This window comes from Lithobates pipiens, unplaced genomic scaffold, assembly GCF_037356315.1.
Source record: "Lithobates pipiens isolate NorthernLeopardFrog02 unplaced genomic scaffold, aLitPip1_a1.2 Scaffold_18, whole genome shotgun sequence".
Lineage (NCBI taxonomy): Eukaryota > Metazoa > Chordata > Amphibia > Anura > Ranidae > Lithobates > Lithobates pipiens.
In genome coordinates, this window is record NW_027507758.1 from 484154158 (window position 1) to 484170393 (window position 16236).

General features: G+C 42.7%; 1 protein-coding gene across 2 annotated transcripts in view; it reads right to left on the minus strand.

Annotated features, from left to right (window-relative positions):
- Positions 1 to 14823, minus strand: part of LOC143988700 (uncharacterized) — a 191498-nt gene extending 176675 nt beyond the window's left edge. Inside the window, exon 1 of one of the 2 annotated variants that reach the window (XM_077488460.1) lies at positions 13725 to 14823. In XM_077488460.1, coding sequence (XP_077344586.1) covers positions 13725 to 13772 — 48 coding nt within the window. In that variant the 5' untranslated portion in view covers positions 13773 to 14823. Of the gene's footprint in view, positions 1 to 1678; positions 1878 to 13724 lie in introns of those variants that run through there. The other variant, XM_077488461.1, reaches the window with a different exon arrangement.
- Positions 14824 to 16236: the final 1413 nt, after the last annotated feature.

Consider the following 16236-nt stretch of genomic DNA (forward strand, 5'->3'; position numbering starts at 1 on the left):
ACTTGAAATTAACTCTGGACCTTTTATCTGCTCCTTGTAAATGGGATAATGAGGGAATAAAACACACCTGGCCATAGAACAACTGAGCAGCCAATTGTCCCATTACGTTTGGTCCCTTAAAAAGTGGGAGGCACATATACAAACAGTTGTAATTCCTACACCGTTCACCTGATTTGGATGTAAATAACCTCAAATTAAAGCTGAAAGTCTGCAGTTAAAGCACATCTTGTTCGTTTCATTTTAAATCCATTGTGGTGGTGTATAGAGCCAAAAAAGTTTACAATTGTGTCGCTGTCCCTATATTTATGGAATTGTCTGTATACTATATACAAAAGCACTATACACACTACCTTTTACCATGTGTGTAGCTCTTGTGGGGATGGCGTACCTGTTGCTTTATTGATAAAGCTAGCATGTGCACACTATATATTCATATTTTACAACTTCACTTACACAAGAATACAAATGAACCACAATGACCATTGTGTGAAAACTCCCATTCTGGAGCTCTCACACAACACCTTTATTACTAACAGAGTCATTAAATTAGAACTATAGGCAACACATTTTTGTTTCCATTTTGGATAGAGTAAGGGTGTGTCCCATTGCAGAGACTTCCCTCCACTTCCTGTCCCATAACCAAACAGGAAGTGAGAGGAAATCCCTGCAAATTAAGGAAATTCCTTGGGGACCCCCAGGTCACCAGAACTAGTATCCCCATTGGATGATTTCCCCTCTAATACTTCTCTGGTGACAATCCACAATTTGACATTTTCTTTTACTGTCACTTTCAATGGTAATGGTAAACAGGACAAAAGAGAGAGTGAACCTCCTCAAGGGGGGGGGGGGGGGGCACAGACTGCAATAAAAGCTGACATAGGTTCCAATCCCTCTGCACCCTTTCCAAAACTAAAAAAAGTTGCCTTTAGTTATACTTTAGCAATACTATAATTCATTATGAAGAACTTTGTATTCCTGTTCCCCTGTGAAAACCAACAACATAGTGAACTATTATACTATGCATTGTAAAGCGTCTTACTGCACTAATCTTATGTAATCTCCCTGTATACATATATATTTTTCAAGAATGTGAAACTATTAACCTCTGCCGGGTGCTTATTGCTGTCTGTATCCCTGCTGTGAAGATTCCCTCTCTCTATTTCTTCTGGTGGGCATTTTCGTCACTGTTGGTGTAGTGCTCCAGAGATTTGAAATCCTTATTCCTCTCCCTCTTCTTTCTGCAGCTCTTCTGGGGCAGATCCAAGCGATTCTGATTGGTCGGTGCCAGCATCCATTCCAGAAGTGATGCAGAAAGAAGAAGAGGTAGAAGAGCGGGAATTTGAAATCCCTGGACTACTACACTGGCTGCATGGACACTGAAAACTCATCAACCACAGCAGGGACTGGGGGGGGGGGGGGGGGGGGGCTGATGTGAAGGGTATAAGCTTGCATTAACATTCATTATGAAAAGATGAACAAAATCTTTAAGCAAGAATCAATAGGATATGGCTATTCGGTGAACAGATGTCTATTAGTCTGCACATCTATTGTCATTCTCTGTGCAAAACAAGGTGTAGTGAATGCGTCCACAGGACATTACCACTATGGTGATGCTGTACAGCTGTAACCCATACACAGAAGACTAACATTCCTGTATGACCCTGCCGGCAGGTGTTACCGTGTATTTATCCTGTGTAGTGTGTACACAACATTGTAGAAAGCACGTTGGTTTCCTGTATCCCAGGGGAGCAAGCAGCAGCTACATGGAAGGAGAGGAGCCCAGGACTGGTGCTTCCATTCAGCCCAGTCTCGGGGTACTGCCGCCCCCACCCTAGCCCGGAATTGCTTCCGCACCTGTCGGTGGCTGTTGTTGACTCAGGAGGCCGCCCCACCCCTTCCAGGCAAGCTCTGGAGCCCAGCTCAAAGATTTGGCAGGTTCTTGGACTGTTTTCTTTCCCTTAACAGTCTGGGCAGGTGCCAGCCTAGGAACAAGGGAGTCAGTATACAGAGAGTGAGTGAGAGAGAGCTGGGAGGAGGGGAGAGGAAGGAGACGACGAGTGGGAGAGCAGAGGGGGTGAAAGTGTGAAGAGAGGAAATGGACAAAGTCAAAACTGCAAATAAGTACGAGACGAGTTCAGAGACGTAGAACATGAAGGCTGGTCATATCAGGCACAATATTCGGTGACACTGGATGTCCAGTTTGGAAAACAAGGTATCCAGGAGTAACATTGGTAACCAGAAGAAAGCAACCAGTGGTCCTTCAACACGTTCCAGACAGTCCTGATGTGAAAAGGGGACATATAACTAGAATTCTCTCTCTATGTATTTTAGAACAACTATCACACAGCATGACAGTGCACGGGACTAGTGATAGTATAGCTCTATATAGAAGTAAGTCCTGAAATCAGAACACCCCCTGCTGTGTATAGTTTTACTACAACTACACAGGCATGGCTTGCAGAAGCTCAAACTGAACAGATCAACACAGATCTACACATCTCAGATTGAAACCACTGACATTTGTGAGCAATCAAGAAGTGACAGAGCCTGGGGTGAAATAGAGCACCCTACATGTTGATTATACTGGAGTAGTCCACCTTTTGGAAACTTTTTTTAAATGCACCCACATCAATAACAAAAAAAGGCGCACTTATTAAATTTCTGCATAGAGCTTGAAGAACATTGCAACTGAGATCAGTACAGCCCCCAGTCCGTACGGAGGTACAAAGCTACCATAATAGGGCTGAAGGAGGGCAGCAGTAGACTATAGATGGGGTGATATTAACACAATTGTGCTGCATTGAGATCTGCATTGAGTTCCTCTGCCACAGTGGGTTCCTGTGAATGGATCAGTGAATAGATAATATGGCGATGTGGGTTGAGACTCAGACAGCAATGCTGAATTCAAAAGAAAACCAGAAGGATGCAGAAAGAAGCACCAATGCAATTAAATGAGAAGTACAGCCAAAGCTCGTTTGGTTGTACTTCTCCTGTGGATTACAGGAGTGCAGTTCGTTCTGCACTCCTGTGACCCGTTTTCAGCAGACAACGGGCCAAAGCCTGCTGTCGGCTGAGGTCACAGAGCCGGTCCAGCCCACATGTCTGGACCAGCACCCAGCTCAGCCTCTCCCGTCTGTCCCCTCCACAGCCCAGTGAGCGCATGAGTGGGGGAGGGGGGTATCTTAGAACAGAGAGTCAGTCATTGACAGCCACCAACTCTCTGCTTTCGGAGCCGTGGGAACCGAGTGATCAGCTGTGTTTTATCACTTGGTTCTCAGTGTTAGGGCTGGTGGAGGACCGATGTTACATCCAGCTAGACAAGTATGATTCACAAGAAAAAAAGCAAATTCCATATTTCCCTTTTAAGTTAAGCGTGTGGTGGGGGGCTGATGTGTTGTGGTCTGAGGGGAGGGAAGTTGGGGAATGTGATCTCGTTTCGTGATACTACCTAAAAATGGGTGACAAAGGTGGACTACTAAGCCTTTAAAGGATAAGTTCACCTTTTGGAACATGTTACATGTTCCACATGTATTTAGGGTGGGCGATGGAACATGTTCCTGCAGCTGCAGCCATTCCCCCTTCCATCCCAGTGACAGCGTCACAGCATCTTTTCTGGGCGCCCGCTGTCACTCTTTGAAAGTAACGTCATTTATTCACAGTCCTCTGTTTATAGGAGACTATAAGTCCAGATAGCCTTTACGGCTGTTGGCTTGTAGTTCTCAATGAACTACCACGGGGATGTTGAGTGCTGTGGTAGTTCATTCATTCTTCCTGTCAGTATGTATCTGCTTACCTATACGAGGTACGAGCAAACAGATACACTGAAGTCTACAGGACTCGGGTGCCGACATCGCGGGCGCGCTGGACAGGTAAGTGTCACTATTTTAAAAGTCAGCAGCTGCAGTATTTGTAGCTGCTGGCTTTTAAAAAAAAAAACGCGGACTCCCGGCGGACTCCCGCTTTAAGTTCAGTTCTGGGTTCAGGACATGTGAAGGACTGTTTTTTTTTTTATTGCACTTCTTGACTCTCAGACCCCTACAATGAACACAACCAGTGCAGGGTTCTCAACTGATAAAAGTTTGTGATGTTGTGAAGTACACAGCCTAAGTTTGGCCATACATTATACAAATTTCTTGTATAATTTTCCTTAAGACCCCTTTCACACCAGGGCGTTTTGCAGGTGTTATAGCGTTAGAAATAGTGCCTGCAATCCGCCCTAAAGAAGCTGCACCATTGTATGTAGTGTGAAAGCCCAAGGCCCGAGGGCTTTCACACTACAGCGGTGCGCTGGCAGGACGTCAGGGAAAAGTCCTGCCAGCAGCTTCTTTGGATCGGTGATGGAGTGGTGTGTTTACCGCTCCTCCACCGCTGCTCCCCATTGAAATCAATGGGGCAGCGCTGTAATATCGCCGGCAAAATGACGCTATTGCGGCATATTGCCGGCGGTTTTAACCCTTTCTCGGCCGCTAGCGGCCGAAATGCGCCGCAAATCAGGCGGTAAAACACAGCTGAAAATAGCGCCGTTTTACCGCCCATGCTATGGGCAGTGTGGTGTGAAAGGGGTCTTAGAGCTACCAAAACCATATAATACGATGTTAAACCTAATCACTTCAATTTGTATCCAATCAGGCAGGCCCTTTTCACTACATACCCGGTTTCCCCCCGAAAATAGGACCTAGCATGGTTGTCGATGATGGCTGCAATATAAGCCCTACCCCCCCAAAAAAGCCCTACCCTGTTTCCCCCAAAATAAGCCCTACCCTGAAAATAAGACCTACAAGGACTTTAACTAGGGCCTATTTGGGGGGCAGGGCTTATATTGTAGCCATCACCGAAAATCACGCTAGGTCTAGTTGAAGGTAAGTCTAAAGGAAATTGAATAAGAAAATTGTATAATGTATGTAACTTAGCTCCTGAACCTAGATAAATAGGGGTGAATTTTAAAGAAATTTACATAGCAATTTACCCAGTGAAAATGCATTTACTTTTGTTCTGTGTGAATGTGGGGTGGAAAAACAAACAAATGTTATTAGGCAATTTCCTGTGCTCATTTGTTTTCATATGGATGGTACTTAGCTCCATCTAGAGGCCAAGTGTGGTATTTTCCATATCAGATCAATGAAAAACATTCAATTGTCACAGGTGAAAGCCTAAAACATTTATTTTACTAATTCTCAGAACAAATGGCTACACAAATTGTTATAGATTCACCACACAGTATTAGATCAAGGCAAATCAATTATTGTGCATTTAATGCATAAAATGTAAAGACTAAAAGTATGTTTTATGCAAAGTATAAAACATCTATCACTGCCAGAGTTCCATTATTAAAATACAAATGCAGCATCTAAGTTGCAACTGTAAACTCTTCACTTACATTGACGGCTAGAGTTGCAGTAATCTTTGTAGACTACTCCATTGCAGCAAGATAAAGCTATATGTTCTTCGCTATAGGGAGAATCAAGCACACAAAGTCCAATAAAGGCGAAAAAAATCATACAGAATGTGAACTAAAGGCTCTACGTGTGTTTGTATATAGCTGGAAGTATTTATTTGAGTATAGACATATTTATGAATGTTATTTGTATTTTTTTTTCCTTTTTTGGTTACTGCCTGTCTTTTTGCTGTTTGAGTGGGAAAAGAGGGTGTTTATTTACTGCATGTGGATTAAGCTGTGAAAGGTACACATATTGAGCATTGAAATTACAGGGACTAAACAAAGCTGCTACAGAAAGTCAAACAAGCTAATAATAGTGGTACCAATTATATGTGTAAACTAAAGTACTTGGAGCCATCTATTACCAACAAGGAATTAGCACAACCAATCGAAGTATAACATTGCCCCCTGCTGGACATACTGGGAAGTAGTGCAAACACCAAGATAACAGTAATTTTACTTGTACACATATCAATCAATCTGATGCTACAAGAAGATAATATATGCATTTATGATCATATAAAAGCGATTTATTTAACTAAGGCACTGATAAAATAATAAAACACAACTGATTACCACTTTTATCTACTTTATTGATATACAGAAGTGCCTTGAATACATTCTACAGGGGCCTGTGATAAATCTACACTTGGCCTCCCTGTTATGTTCACACTTATGCCACGTACACACGACCGGACTTTCCGGCAGACTAGGTCCGACGGACTTTCGGCGGAGTTCCGACAGACTTTCCGAACGAATGGACTTTGACATACACAAACGGACTAAGTCTGTTCAAAAGTCCATTCATTTTGAACGTGATGACGTAATTGGGACTAAACAAGGAAGTTCAATAGCCAGCAGCCAATAGCTTCCCTTGCGTTGTATTTGGTCCATTGGATCAGCACACAGATGAGCAGTTTTCCCGATTTTAGTCCGTCGAAATTGAGTCCGTCAGATAGATTTGAAACATGTTCTATTTCTAGGTCCGCCTGATTTTTTTCTGAAAAACGATCGGACTAGCCCACACACGATCGGATTTTCCAACGGACTAATCTCTTCGGACCTATTCTGCCAGAAAGTCCGGTCGTGTGTACACGGCATAAGAGTATAACTGACACAGAGCAAAAAAAAGGGAAGCTCCTATTGGTGAGCTTTCTGTTCCTGTTTAAGACATACTCAGAAATAGACATGTGCACACTGAAATATTACGTTTCGGAATATAATTTTCATCCGAAAAATACATTTATTTAGTTACCTGAAATTCATTTTTATTTATTTTGTTTCGTTAAAAAAATCCACCTGTCCCAAAATCCGAAATAATTAAGGTCGAATCTGTCATTGAAGGCTAATGGTGTCTGTCGAAAGTTCTAAGAAAATTCGACGGAGCAGCTAAACTGTACAACGCCGCAATTGTACATTTCCGTCTACAAGCTATAGTAGAATTCTAATGTTGCATGACATTAGTAATAATTATATTTATTAATTATTATTACTAATCAACCAACATTAGAATTCTTCTATAGCCTATGGGTGGAGGATTTGACCATAAATGTCCGCTCGCGGGACTGCTTCGTTGAATCTTCATGTTGAATATTTTCTCTCTATGTCGAATAATCTTGGACTAATAGAGTTAGGTTAGGCACATTCAACCGCAGGTTCGATGGACACAGATCGCTATTGTCATCGTCATGTTGAATCTCCTATCTATATCGAACTGTTGTCGTAATGAAAATAAAGCATTTGTTTAGGTCAGATCTTCCGGGTTTCGGATTCTACAAGTTTTAACAAACGATAACGAGAATACCTGAAATTTGGACAAAAATGCATTCTGACAAAAACGAAACAAATGCACATGTCTACTCAGAAATGACACTTTTGATTTGAAGTAATTAGAGTTTATTAGGTTCAACTCCATGCACCAGAAAAAATACACTTGCAGAGGGGCCCCCACAGGAACCGGCCAAAGGCATGGAGCATCATCACTGAAGAAAGAGGGGGAATGTGGATCGGTAAGGTTTGGAAAAGATATATACACACAAGGCCTTATTATCATTTTCAAGACACTGTTTCTACCAAACCATGACACATATTTTTGTTGCCACTGGATAATTGGGATTTTATATGAAAGATCAACACAAAGTGGCACATAATTGTGAAGTAGAAGGAGAATGATAAATGGTTTTAAATTTTTTTTACAAATAAGTATGTGAAAAGTGTGGCGGAGCATTGTACTCAGCCCCCCTGAGACAATACTTTGTAGAACCACCTTTTGCTGCAATTACAGCTGTAAGTCTTTTTTAGACATGTGCGATTAGATTTGTAGTAATCCGAAATACAAATTTTTATGCATACGAACTCTGCACGAAATACGAAATTTCGTTTACGAATTTCGGATCCAAATTCATAATGAAAATTCGTAATTGTTACAAAAAGTTAACAAACCTAAATGTTAAAACCCCAGGAAGTCAGCACAGCACAGGGATGGTGGGAGCCCCTCATAATGATAAATTCATCATAACGAACTTTCGTTATTTTAACGAATCTAACGAAAATTCGTATGAAATACAATTTTTTTTTAATACGGAACGAAACAAAATGCATTTTTTGACGTTGCCCATGTCTAGTCTTTTTGGGGATGTCTCTACCAGCTTTTCACATCTAGAGAGTAACATTTTTGCTTATTCTTCTTTTCAAAATAGCTCAAGCTCTGTCAGATTGGATAGAGAGCGTCTGTGAACAGCAATTTTCAAGAATATGCTTTGATCTAAGTGAAAGTGGCCTTCGCGCTACTAAAAGAACAGTGTACCCAAAAAACGAGAATAAAACACAAACAATAAAAATAGTGATAAAAGTGAATCAAAAGTAGTAAAGGCTTCTCCGTCTTTGTATGGCCCTCCTGGTCTCATGCACCCGGTCCTTACACCTAGTGATGGACACAGTGGGTCTGACCTAATTGGCTCCAGCGGTGGTGGTAATCAAAGGAAGGACAGGAAAAAATGCCTCCAATAGTGTAATAAGTTCAAAAACTTGAAATAATTTATTAAAGTGTCAATAATTGGACACTTACATCAACAATTTAAAAAAAGCCTATAGGATAAAAGCACAGCGTTTTTTTGCGCCTTCTCACATTACTTCTGGTATACGTCCACTTCCAGCCACTCCCTACGTGTTACGGGGACTGATGAAGTTACGTGTGTGACGTAACGCGTAGGGAGTGGCCGGAAGTGAACGTATACCAGAAGTGAAGTGAGAAGGTGCAAAAAATGGCGTGCTTTTATCCTATATGCTTTCCTGTTGACAGATTCTCCCACCTGAGCTGCGAATCTCTGCAGCTCCTCCAGAGTAACCATGGGCCTCTTGGCTGCTTCTCTGATTAATGCTCTTATTGACTGGCCTGTCAATTTAGGTGGTCGGTCATGTCTTGGTAGGTTTACAGTTTTGCCATACTCTTTCCATTTTTGGATGATGGATTGAACAGTGCTCTGTGAGATGTTCAAAGCTTGGAATATTTTTTTATAACCTATTTTTTAACTTCTCCATGACTCTATTCCTGACCTGTCTGGTGTGTTCCTTGGTCTTCATGATGCTGTTTGTTCACTAAGGTTCTCTAACAAACCTCTGAGGACTTCACAGAGCAGCTGCATTTATACTGACATTAACTCACACACAGATTTTAGTTAGGGGTATCCGAGTAAAGGGAGCTGAATACAAATGCATGCACGGTTCCATGCATCAGAGGGGGTGGGGTCACAGGGTGGCCCCGCCCTCCATTAAAAAATACCTGTCAGAAGAAGAGAATCGTCACACAGCGGGAGCCTCCCATTGCACGGAGCGGCCTGGGAACAAAGAAGAGACACCGTGGAGGAAGATGCCGGACGAGAACACCAGAGCAAGAAGAAGCAGATCGGAGGAAGAAGAAGAAGGAGGAAGAAACCAAAGGATGAAGAAAGGAAGAAGGAAGAAGACCAGAAGAAAGAAGATGAAAGAAAACTTAAATAAAGTACTTGTCAAAGACTGTCTCTTGTCATTTTTAACACTTTTGTCACTTTTTTGGTGAAATGGTAGAAGCACTTTTGTACCCTCTTACCATTTCACACAGGGGGGAGGCCGGGATCTGGGGGTCCCCTTGTTAAAGGGGGCTTCCAGGTTCCAATAAGCCCCCTGCCCGCAGACCCCCACAACCACCGGCCAGGGTTGTGGGGATGAGGCCCTTGTCCTCATCAACATGGGGGCAAGGTGCTTTGGGGGGGATCCTCCCAATGTTGAGGGCATGTGGCCTGGTACGGTTCAGGAGGGAGGCGCTCTCTCGTCCCCCCTCTTTTCCTGTGGCCTGCCAGGTTGCATGCTCAGGTAAGGGTCTGGTATGAATTTTGAAGGGGACCCCCACGCCATTTTTTTTGGTGCGGGGCTCCCCTTAATATCCATAACAGACCTGAAAAGGGCCTGGTATGGAATTTCGGGGGACCCCCACACATTTTTTTTTTCTTAATTTTTTTTTTCTTAATGCTAACATGACCTGTGTGCAAATAGCCTTAAAAAAAAACCCCCATAGAAGTGAACCAGCGCAAAAAAAAAAAGTCAAGTTGAGAGGTGCGCCTGTGCAACTTATGCAAATGAACCTACGTGGCTTGACATTTACTAAGATTTTGCTGGCGCAGTGAACCAGAGCACTTGAATGGGCGCAAATGCCGCTTGCGCATGCGCAGTGCATAAATTAACCTAGCGCAGTTCCGAGTGTATTTGCAGGCACAACAAGCTTGCTCAGAGAAAGTTAATTTTCCATTCTATTTTGGGCATATTTGTTACTTGGACAGTTATATCTATACTTGCTCATATCACCCCACATCACCCCCATAATATTGGCACTTCCAGCTTCTTTTAATTCTGAGTTGAAGATGCCGTGCGGCAGGTCTATAGCAGTGCACAGATCGCAGCCGCCCGTGCGCCGGCATGCTCATAGTAAATGGGGAATTGTGCTGTGTTACAGGCGCAAATGCTTTGTGAATATGAAAAGGCCATTGGGCGTCGGCGTGCACTGCAACTCATGGCGCAAATGCTTTGTAAATCAGCCCCCAGGTGTCCCATGTACTGCTGGCTGCTGCTTTAGTTAAAATCTTCTGTCCTCTAATTACCCCCCTATTGTCTCCCCTGTAATTCTTCTACAATTTCCTTCACTTTCTAAAGATTCCTTCTAAGTTCCTGTTCTATTTCCGGGAAACAGACAGTAAAAAGTGACAGGGGTTCTATACCTTCCCCACCCAATTAAAAGAAAGCATTTGCTATGCACACATATTCACTTTGCATTTCCGGCTGTAGGATGGTGACAGGGCCATCAGGAACCAGCTAAAATTCATACAGTGTACTGTTCGGCCAATTTAAGGAAATGATTGCGCCATCAGTGGAGTTCTGTATATTCTTCAGAGAGCTTGAACTATAATCACTCATGACTGCTAATTGTAGTACAATATGACCCCCTAATAGTACAAGCTACATAGTAGTGTGTGCCTGTGTTCCCCCAAACAGTAGTGCACAATTGCACTATTGTGTGATATTGTACGTTTAACCATCAGTATTATTATTATACAGGATTTCTACAGCGCCAACAGTTTGCACAGCGCTTTACAATCAGTACAGCTATTGTGTAAAACAGGCCACACACTTGTATAATCCTCTTTTAGATTTACCAAAAACTAAGTAGAGCAAGGGCACTGCAATTCTGTTCATCAATAAGGGAGACTTGCTATGGAATGAATAGCTTGTTATGTCCTCGCTCTGCATAGTGGTTAATTAATCTAAAGGAAATTGTATGATCAGACTGTAGGCTGTCTGGTATGATTATGCTGAATATTCGCTCATGAAATTTAGGCCAAGGAACCCAGAATGAAAAGATTATGGCTACAGAAAATGCTTCCATGTCTCATTCAAACATGCCTTTATTTTTTTCAATTAACATGAAACTAAACAATATCCTTATTCTTCAAAAAATGATCCATACACATCCACTACTTACAGAGAATAAAATGCCGGCCATTGCAATACTTTCTGTTACACCATCTTACAAGCGCACATTTAAATAATATACAATTACATATACAATTTTTTTCATAAGAAAATAAGACAACAATAAAGTAAGCCCAATTTTTTTGATAGATCATGTTTATAACGAGTAAATTGATACCCAACATGTCACGCTTCAAAACTGCGCCCCTCGTGAATGGCAACAAACTTTTACTGTTAAAAATCTCCGTAGGCGGCGTTTAAAGATTTCTACAGGTTATCAGTTTTGAGTTACAGAGGCGGTCTAGGGCTAAATTATTGCTCTCGCTCTAATGATCACGGTGATACCTCACATGTGTGGTTTGAACACCGTTTTCATAGGCGGGCACTACTCATGTTTACGTTTGGTTCTGCGCATGAGCTCGACGGGACGGGGCACTTAAAAATTTTTTCTTTCTTATTTATTTTACTTTTTATTTTGACACTGTCCTTTTTTTAAAAAAATGTTTGGGTTACGATTTTGTTGTTGGAAAATCCGACCATGAGTACAGGGGATTACAGATAAATCTGTCTGTCTGATGGCAACCATGATGCTGATTCGGCCCACAATTATATTGAGTTGTAGACCCCTGCTCTAGTCCATTGCATGAGTGCGCTCTGATGAGATTTCTATTGCTGTATATTCCTCCAGATATGGCTGGAAGAAGTGTGAGAACACCCTAGAAGATGGGGGTCAGGTTGGTATAAAATAGAACTTTCTTGCTTAGGACCCTTTCACACTGCTCTGCAGCAAAATCAAGGTAAAAACGCATAAGCGTTTTTACCACAATTTTACTGTTTCATTTGCGTTTCCTGTGCGTTTTTGGGTTGCCTGCACTTGTGAAAAATGGACATGTAACTCAAAAAACGCACCAAAAACGTGGTGCGGTTTTACCACACATTCCCTTTAAATTTAACCATTTCAATGGGAAGCTGCGTTTTTGGTGCGTTTTTCAACACCGAACCAAAGATGCAGCATGCACATTTCAAAATGCACCGCACCCACAGCGCAGTGGTGTGAAAAGGATTTAAAGGAAAACATTCTTTCTCACGTTTTATCTTGCAGTGTAAAAATGCAGGAAAAGCATATGGGTCTGAAAGGGGCCTTATAAGCTACACTTTGTGCCCAGCAATGTCCTGGTGATTTTTCTTAAAGAGGGAGGGGCTCAGACAGAATATACAGACCTTGCACAGTGGTACCAGGTCCACTTTAGGCTGGCTTCATGCTGAGGCAGTTTTCAGGCATTTTAGCGCTAGAAATAGCCTCTAAATAACACCTGAAAACCGCCTCCCATTCATTTCAGTGTGACTTTCACAATGGAGTGGGACGCTAGGAAAAGTCCTGCAAGCAGCATCTTTGGGGCAGGTTGGGAGCGTTGTATAAAGAATGCCCTGCCCTTTGAAATAAATGGGCAGCGCTTCCAAAGAGCCTGAAAAGTGCTTCGGAAGCGACGCAACACGGGTGCTTTTAACCCTTTCTCGGCTACTAGCGGGGGTTAAAAGCACCCCCCCAGCTGAAAAGCGTTGCTAAAACGTGCGTGGCTTTAGCGCTTACGCTTGGCGGCCCCAGTATGAAAGTAGGGTTCATTCACACCAGTGCCCTGCAGTGTGCTGGGAGCCAATCCAATGCACCCATCCCAGCATGATGCACTGTTTACTTTTTTTTTTTTCAGAGAACTTTATTGAAAAGTTACAAGTGGTCTTAAACACAGTTCTATTCATTGCATCCTTGTTGCGATGTTCTGCTTCACTCACACCCTGACAAGAAGTATTGCCTGCCACGGGGTGGTGTGACCTGGAAACAGAGATTTCCGCCTTATCTATGTGTTGGGGCTGTTCACACTTGTGCGTGTTGGGAACACGCATGCTCTCCAGAAACATGTGGCCCTTTAGCAGACATGTGGGGGCACCATTTATTCTTAATGGCGCTGTCATGCATCTGATAAAGTGCGTGTTATCGTATGCCTGGGGTGCCTCAGCACTGTGCGTTTCAGTGCGATTTTGGGACTTTTCTTAAAGTGTTTCTCGTGCAAAGAGCAGCCCATTAAGGTAAATAGACTGAACATGTGGGAACGCATTGGAAACGTGCGCCTGTAAGCAGAGAATGGCGACTTCAGCAATCTGTATACACAGATATCCAGGCACTTGTAGGATCCTGCAGGACATGCTCACCATATCCTTCACCCTGGCTCAGTAATCATTGCACTGTAGATGGCAGCCCCCCTCACATCTCCCAGCACTCGCCCCTCACCTGGATAACAGCCTCCAGCTTCATGAGTGATCCCTCCTCGTTGGCCATGGTGTCCCACAAGCTGCTCTCCTGTGCTCCGCTCTGCTCTGCCTTCTACTTCTCTCTGACCTCCTGCTTTGGGCCAAGAAGCCTGCTCTTTGGGTTTCCATGGTAACAGCGGACGCCGAAGCCCAGGCCGTTGCCTTGGAAACATTAAGCGGCGGCTAAAAGAGAGATTCAAACAGGGAAACAGCAGGAATTGCAGTTGTGGGCGGGGCTCGGAGGCGGTATCCGTGGAGATGGCGGCGGGGGGGGGAGGTGGCTACAGAGCTGGTTTGGTGAGTGAGGGGATAGCGGCTCAGTGCGGGAAAGAGCTGAGGGAAGGAGGGAGAGGGGTGGAGGCATTGGTTACTCGCTGCAGGCTAAAGCGCATGCGCGGGTTCATGGGTCACACGCTGTAGATACACAGGCTTCGATCTCCTAATAGGGTCCTATCGGCTGGCACTGTCTGGGGGGCGGGGCTTGGATGTAGTCTCCTAGGAGATTACGGCTGGGGGCGTGGTTCAGGAGCTGGTTAGGTGAGGCTGGGATAGCGGGAGGGAGAGAGGTGACAGCGGGATCCCTGATCACTATAACTGAAATGTACACACCGCTTCCACGTGTCCCCCTCCTCTGTGATCACATTCCATTGTTCCTTACATAAACATACATGGTCCACACAACAACTGTGATAGAGGTGTCAATTCTTTACATGTGTTACGTACAGAAAACCCCCAAACATTATGTTTTTAATTTTATTATTATTATTTATTATTATTATTATTATTATTATTATTATTTTTTGTATATATATTTTTTTTTTGTTTAGCAGAGACCCTACCTAGGGAATAGAATGGCAGTCATTGCAATTTTTTATATCGTGCAGAAATTTTTCAAATGCTATTTATTTTTTTGTTTCATGAATTAAAAAAAATAACACAACACTAAAGTTAGCCCAATTATTTTTTTGTTAAAAAAAAAAAATGTAAAAAATGATGTTACACAAGTAAATAGATACCTAACATGTCATTCTTTAAAACTGCGTACACACTTGTGGAATGTGTTACATGTGTTACATACAGTAAACCCCCAAACATTTTATATATATATATATATATATATATATATATATATATGTGTATATATATATATATATATATATATATATATATATATATATATATATATATATATTTTTATTTTTTTTTTTTTTTTTTTTTTAACAGAGACCCTAGGGAATAAAATGGCAGTCGTTGCAATTTTTATATATCGTGCAGCAATTTTTCAAATGCAATTTATTTTTTGGAAAAAAAAAACAGTTTCATGAATTAAAAAAAAATAACAAAACACTAAAATTAGCCCATTTTTTTTTGGGGGGAAAAAAAATGTAAAAGATGATGTTACACAGGTAAATAGATACCTAACATGTCATTCTTTAAAATTGGGTACACTCGTGGAATGGCGACAAACTACGGTACTTAAAAATCTCCATAGGCGATGCTTTAAATTGTTTTACAGGTTACCTGTTTAAAGTTACAGAGGAGGTCTTGTGTTCAAATTATTACTCTCGCTCTAATGTTTGCGGCAATACTTCACATATGTAGTTTGAACACTGTTTACATATGCAGGCGCGACGTATGTATGTGTTTGCTGCTGCGTGCGAGGAAAGGGTTGGAGGTGCTTTAATTTATTTATTTTCTTTTTTTTACACTTTCCCTTTAAATTTTATTTTTTGTTATTTCACTTTTATTCCTATTACAAGAAATGTAAACATCCCATATAATAGGAGTAGGGCGTGATAGGTCCTCTTTACAGAGAGATCTATAAGTCCCCACATCTCTATGGTAACCCACCGCCAGTGGCGGATTCATTCTCCGGCTTGCCGATCGCACAGGTGACCTGGGAGGTGTTCCCTCCCGCAACCTGTAATAGCTGAAAAAAAAGATATCTGAATGATGCCTGCAGGCATCATTTTGGAAAGAGTAAGGGAGGGATGTAACCACTGTTAGATTTTTTTATTTTTTGCCATCTGTTCCCACTGCAGAGATTTCTCTCTACTTCCTGTTCCATAGCCAAACAGGAAGTGAGAGGAAATCTCTACAAATTAAGGGAATTCCTTGGGGACAACCCAAAATCTAGGATTTTCTTAAGGGTCCTTTCACACGGGGCGGATCAGTTCTGATCCGCCCCGTGGATATCCGTTTGTTCAGCGGGGATCACTCCGCCGATCCCCGCTGAGCAGGGAGATGACAGGTCTGTCTCTGCACACTGCGCAGGGACGGACCTGTCACAGCGCCGCTCTCCCCTATGGGAGATCGGATGACGACGGACCGCAGTGCCCGTCGTCACCCGATCCGATCCGCAGACGGATGGAAAAATAGCTTTTTCCTCCGTCACACTTTTTCGGATCGGAGCGGGTCGGATGTCAGCGGACATGTCACCGCTGACATCCGTCGCTCCATAGAGCTCTATGGAGCACCCGTTCAGGTCCGCC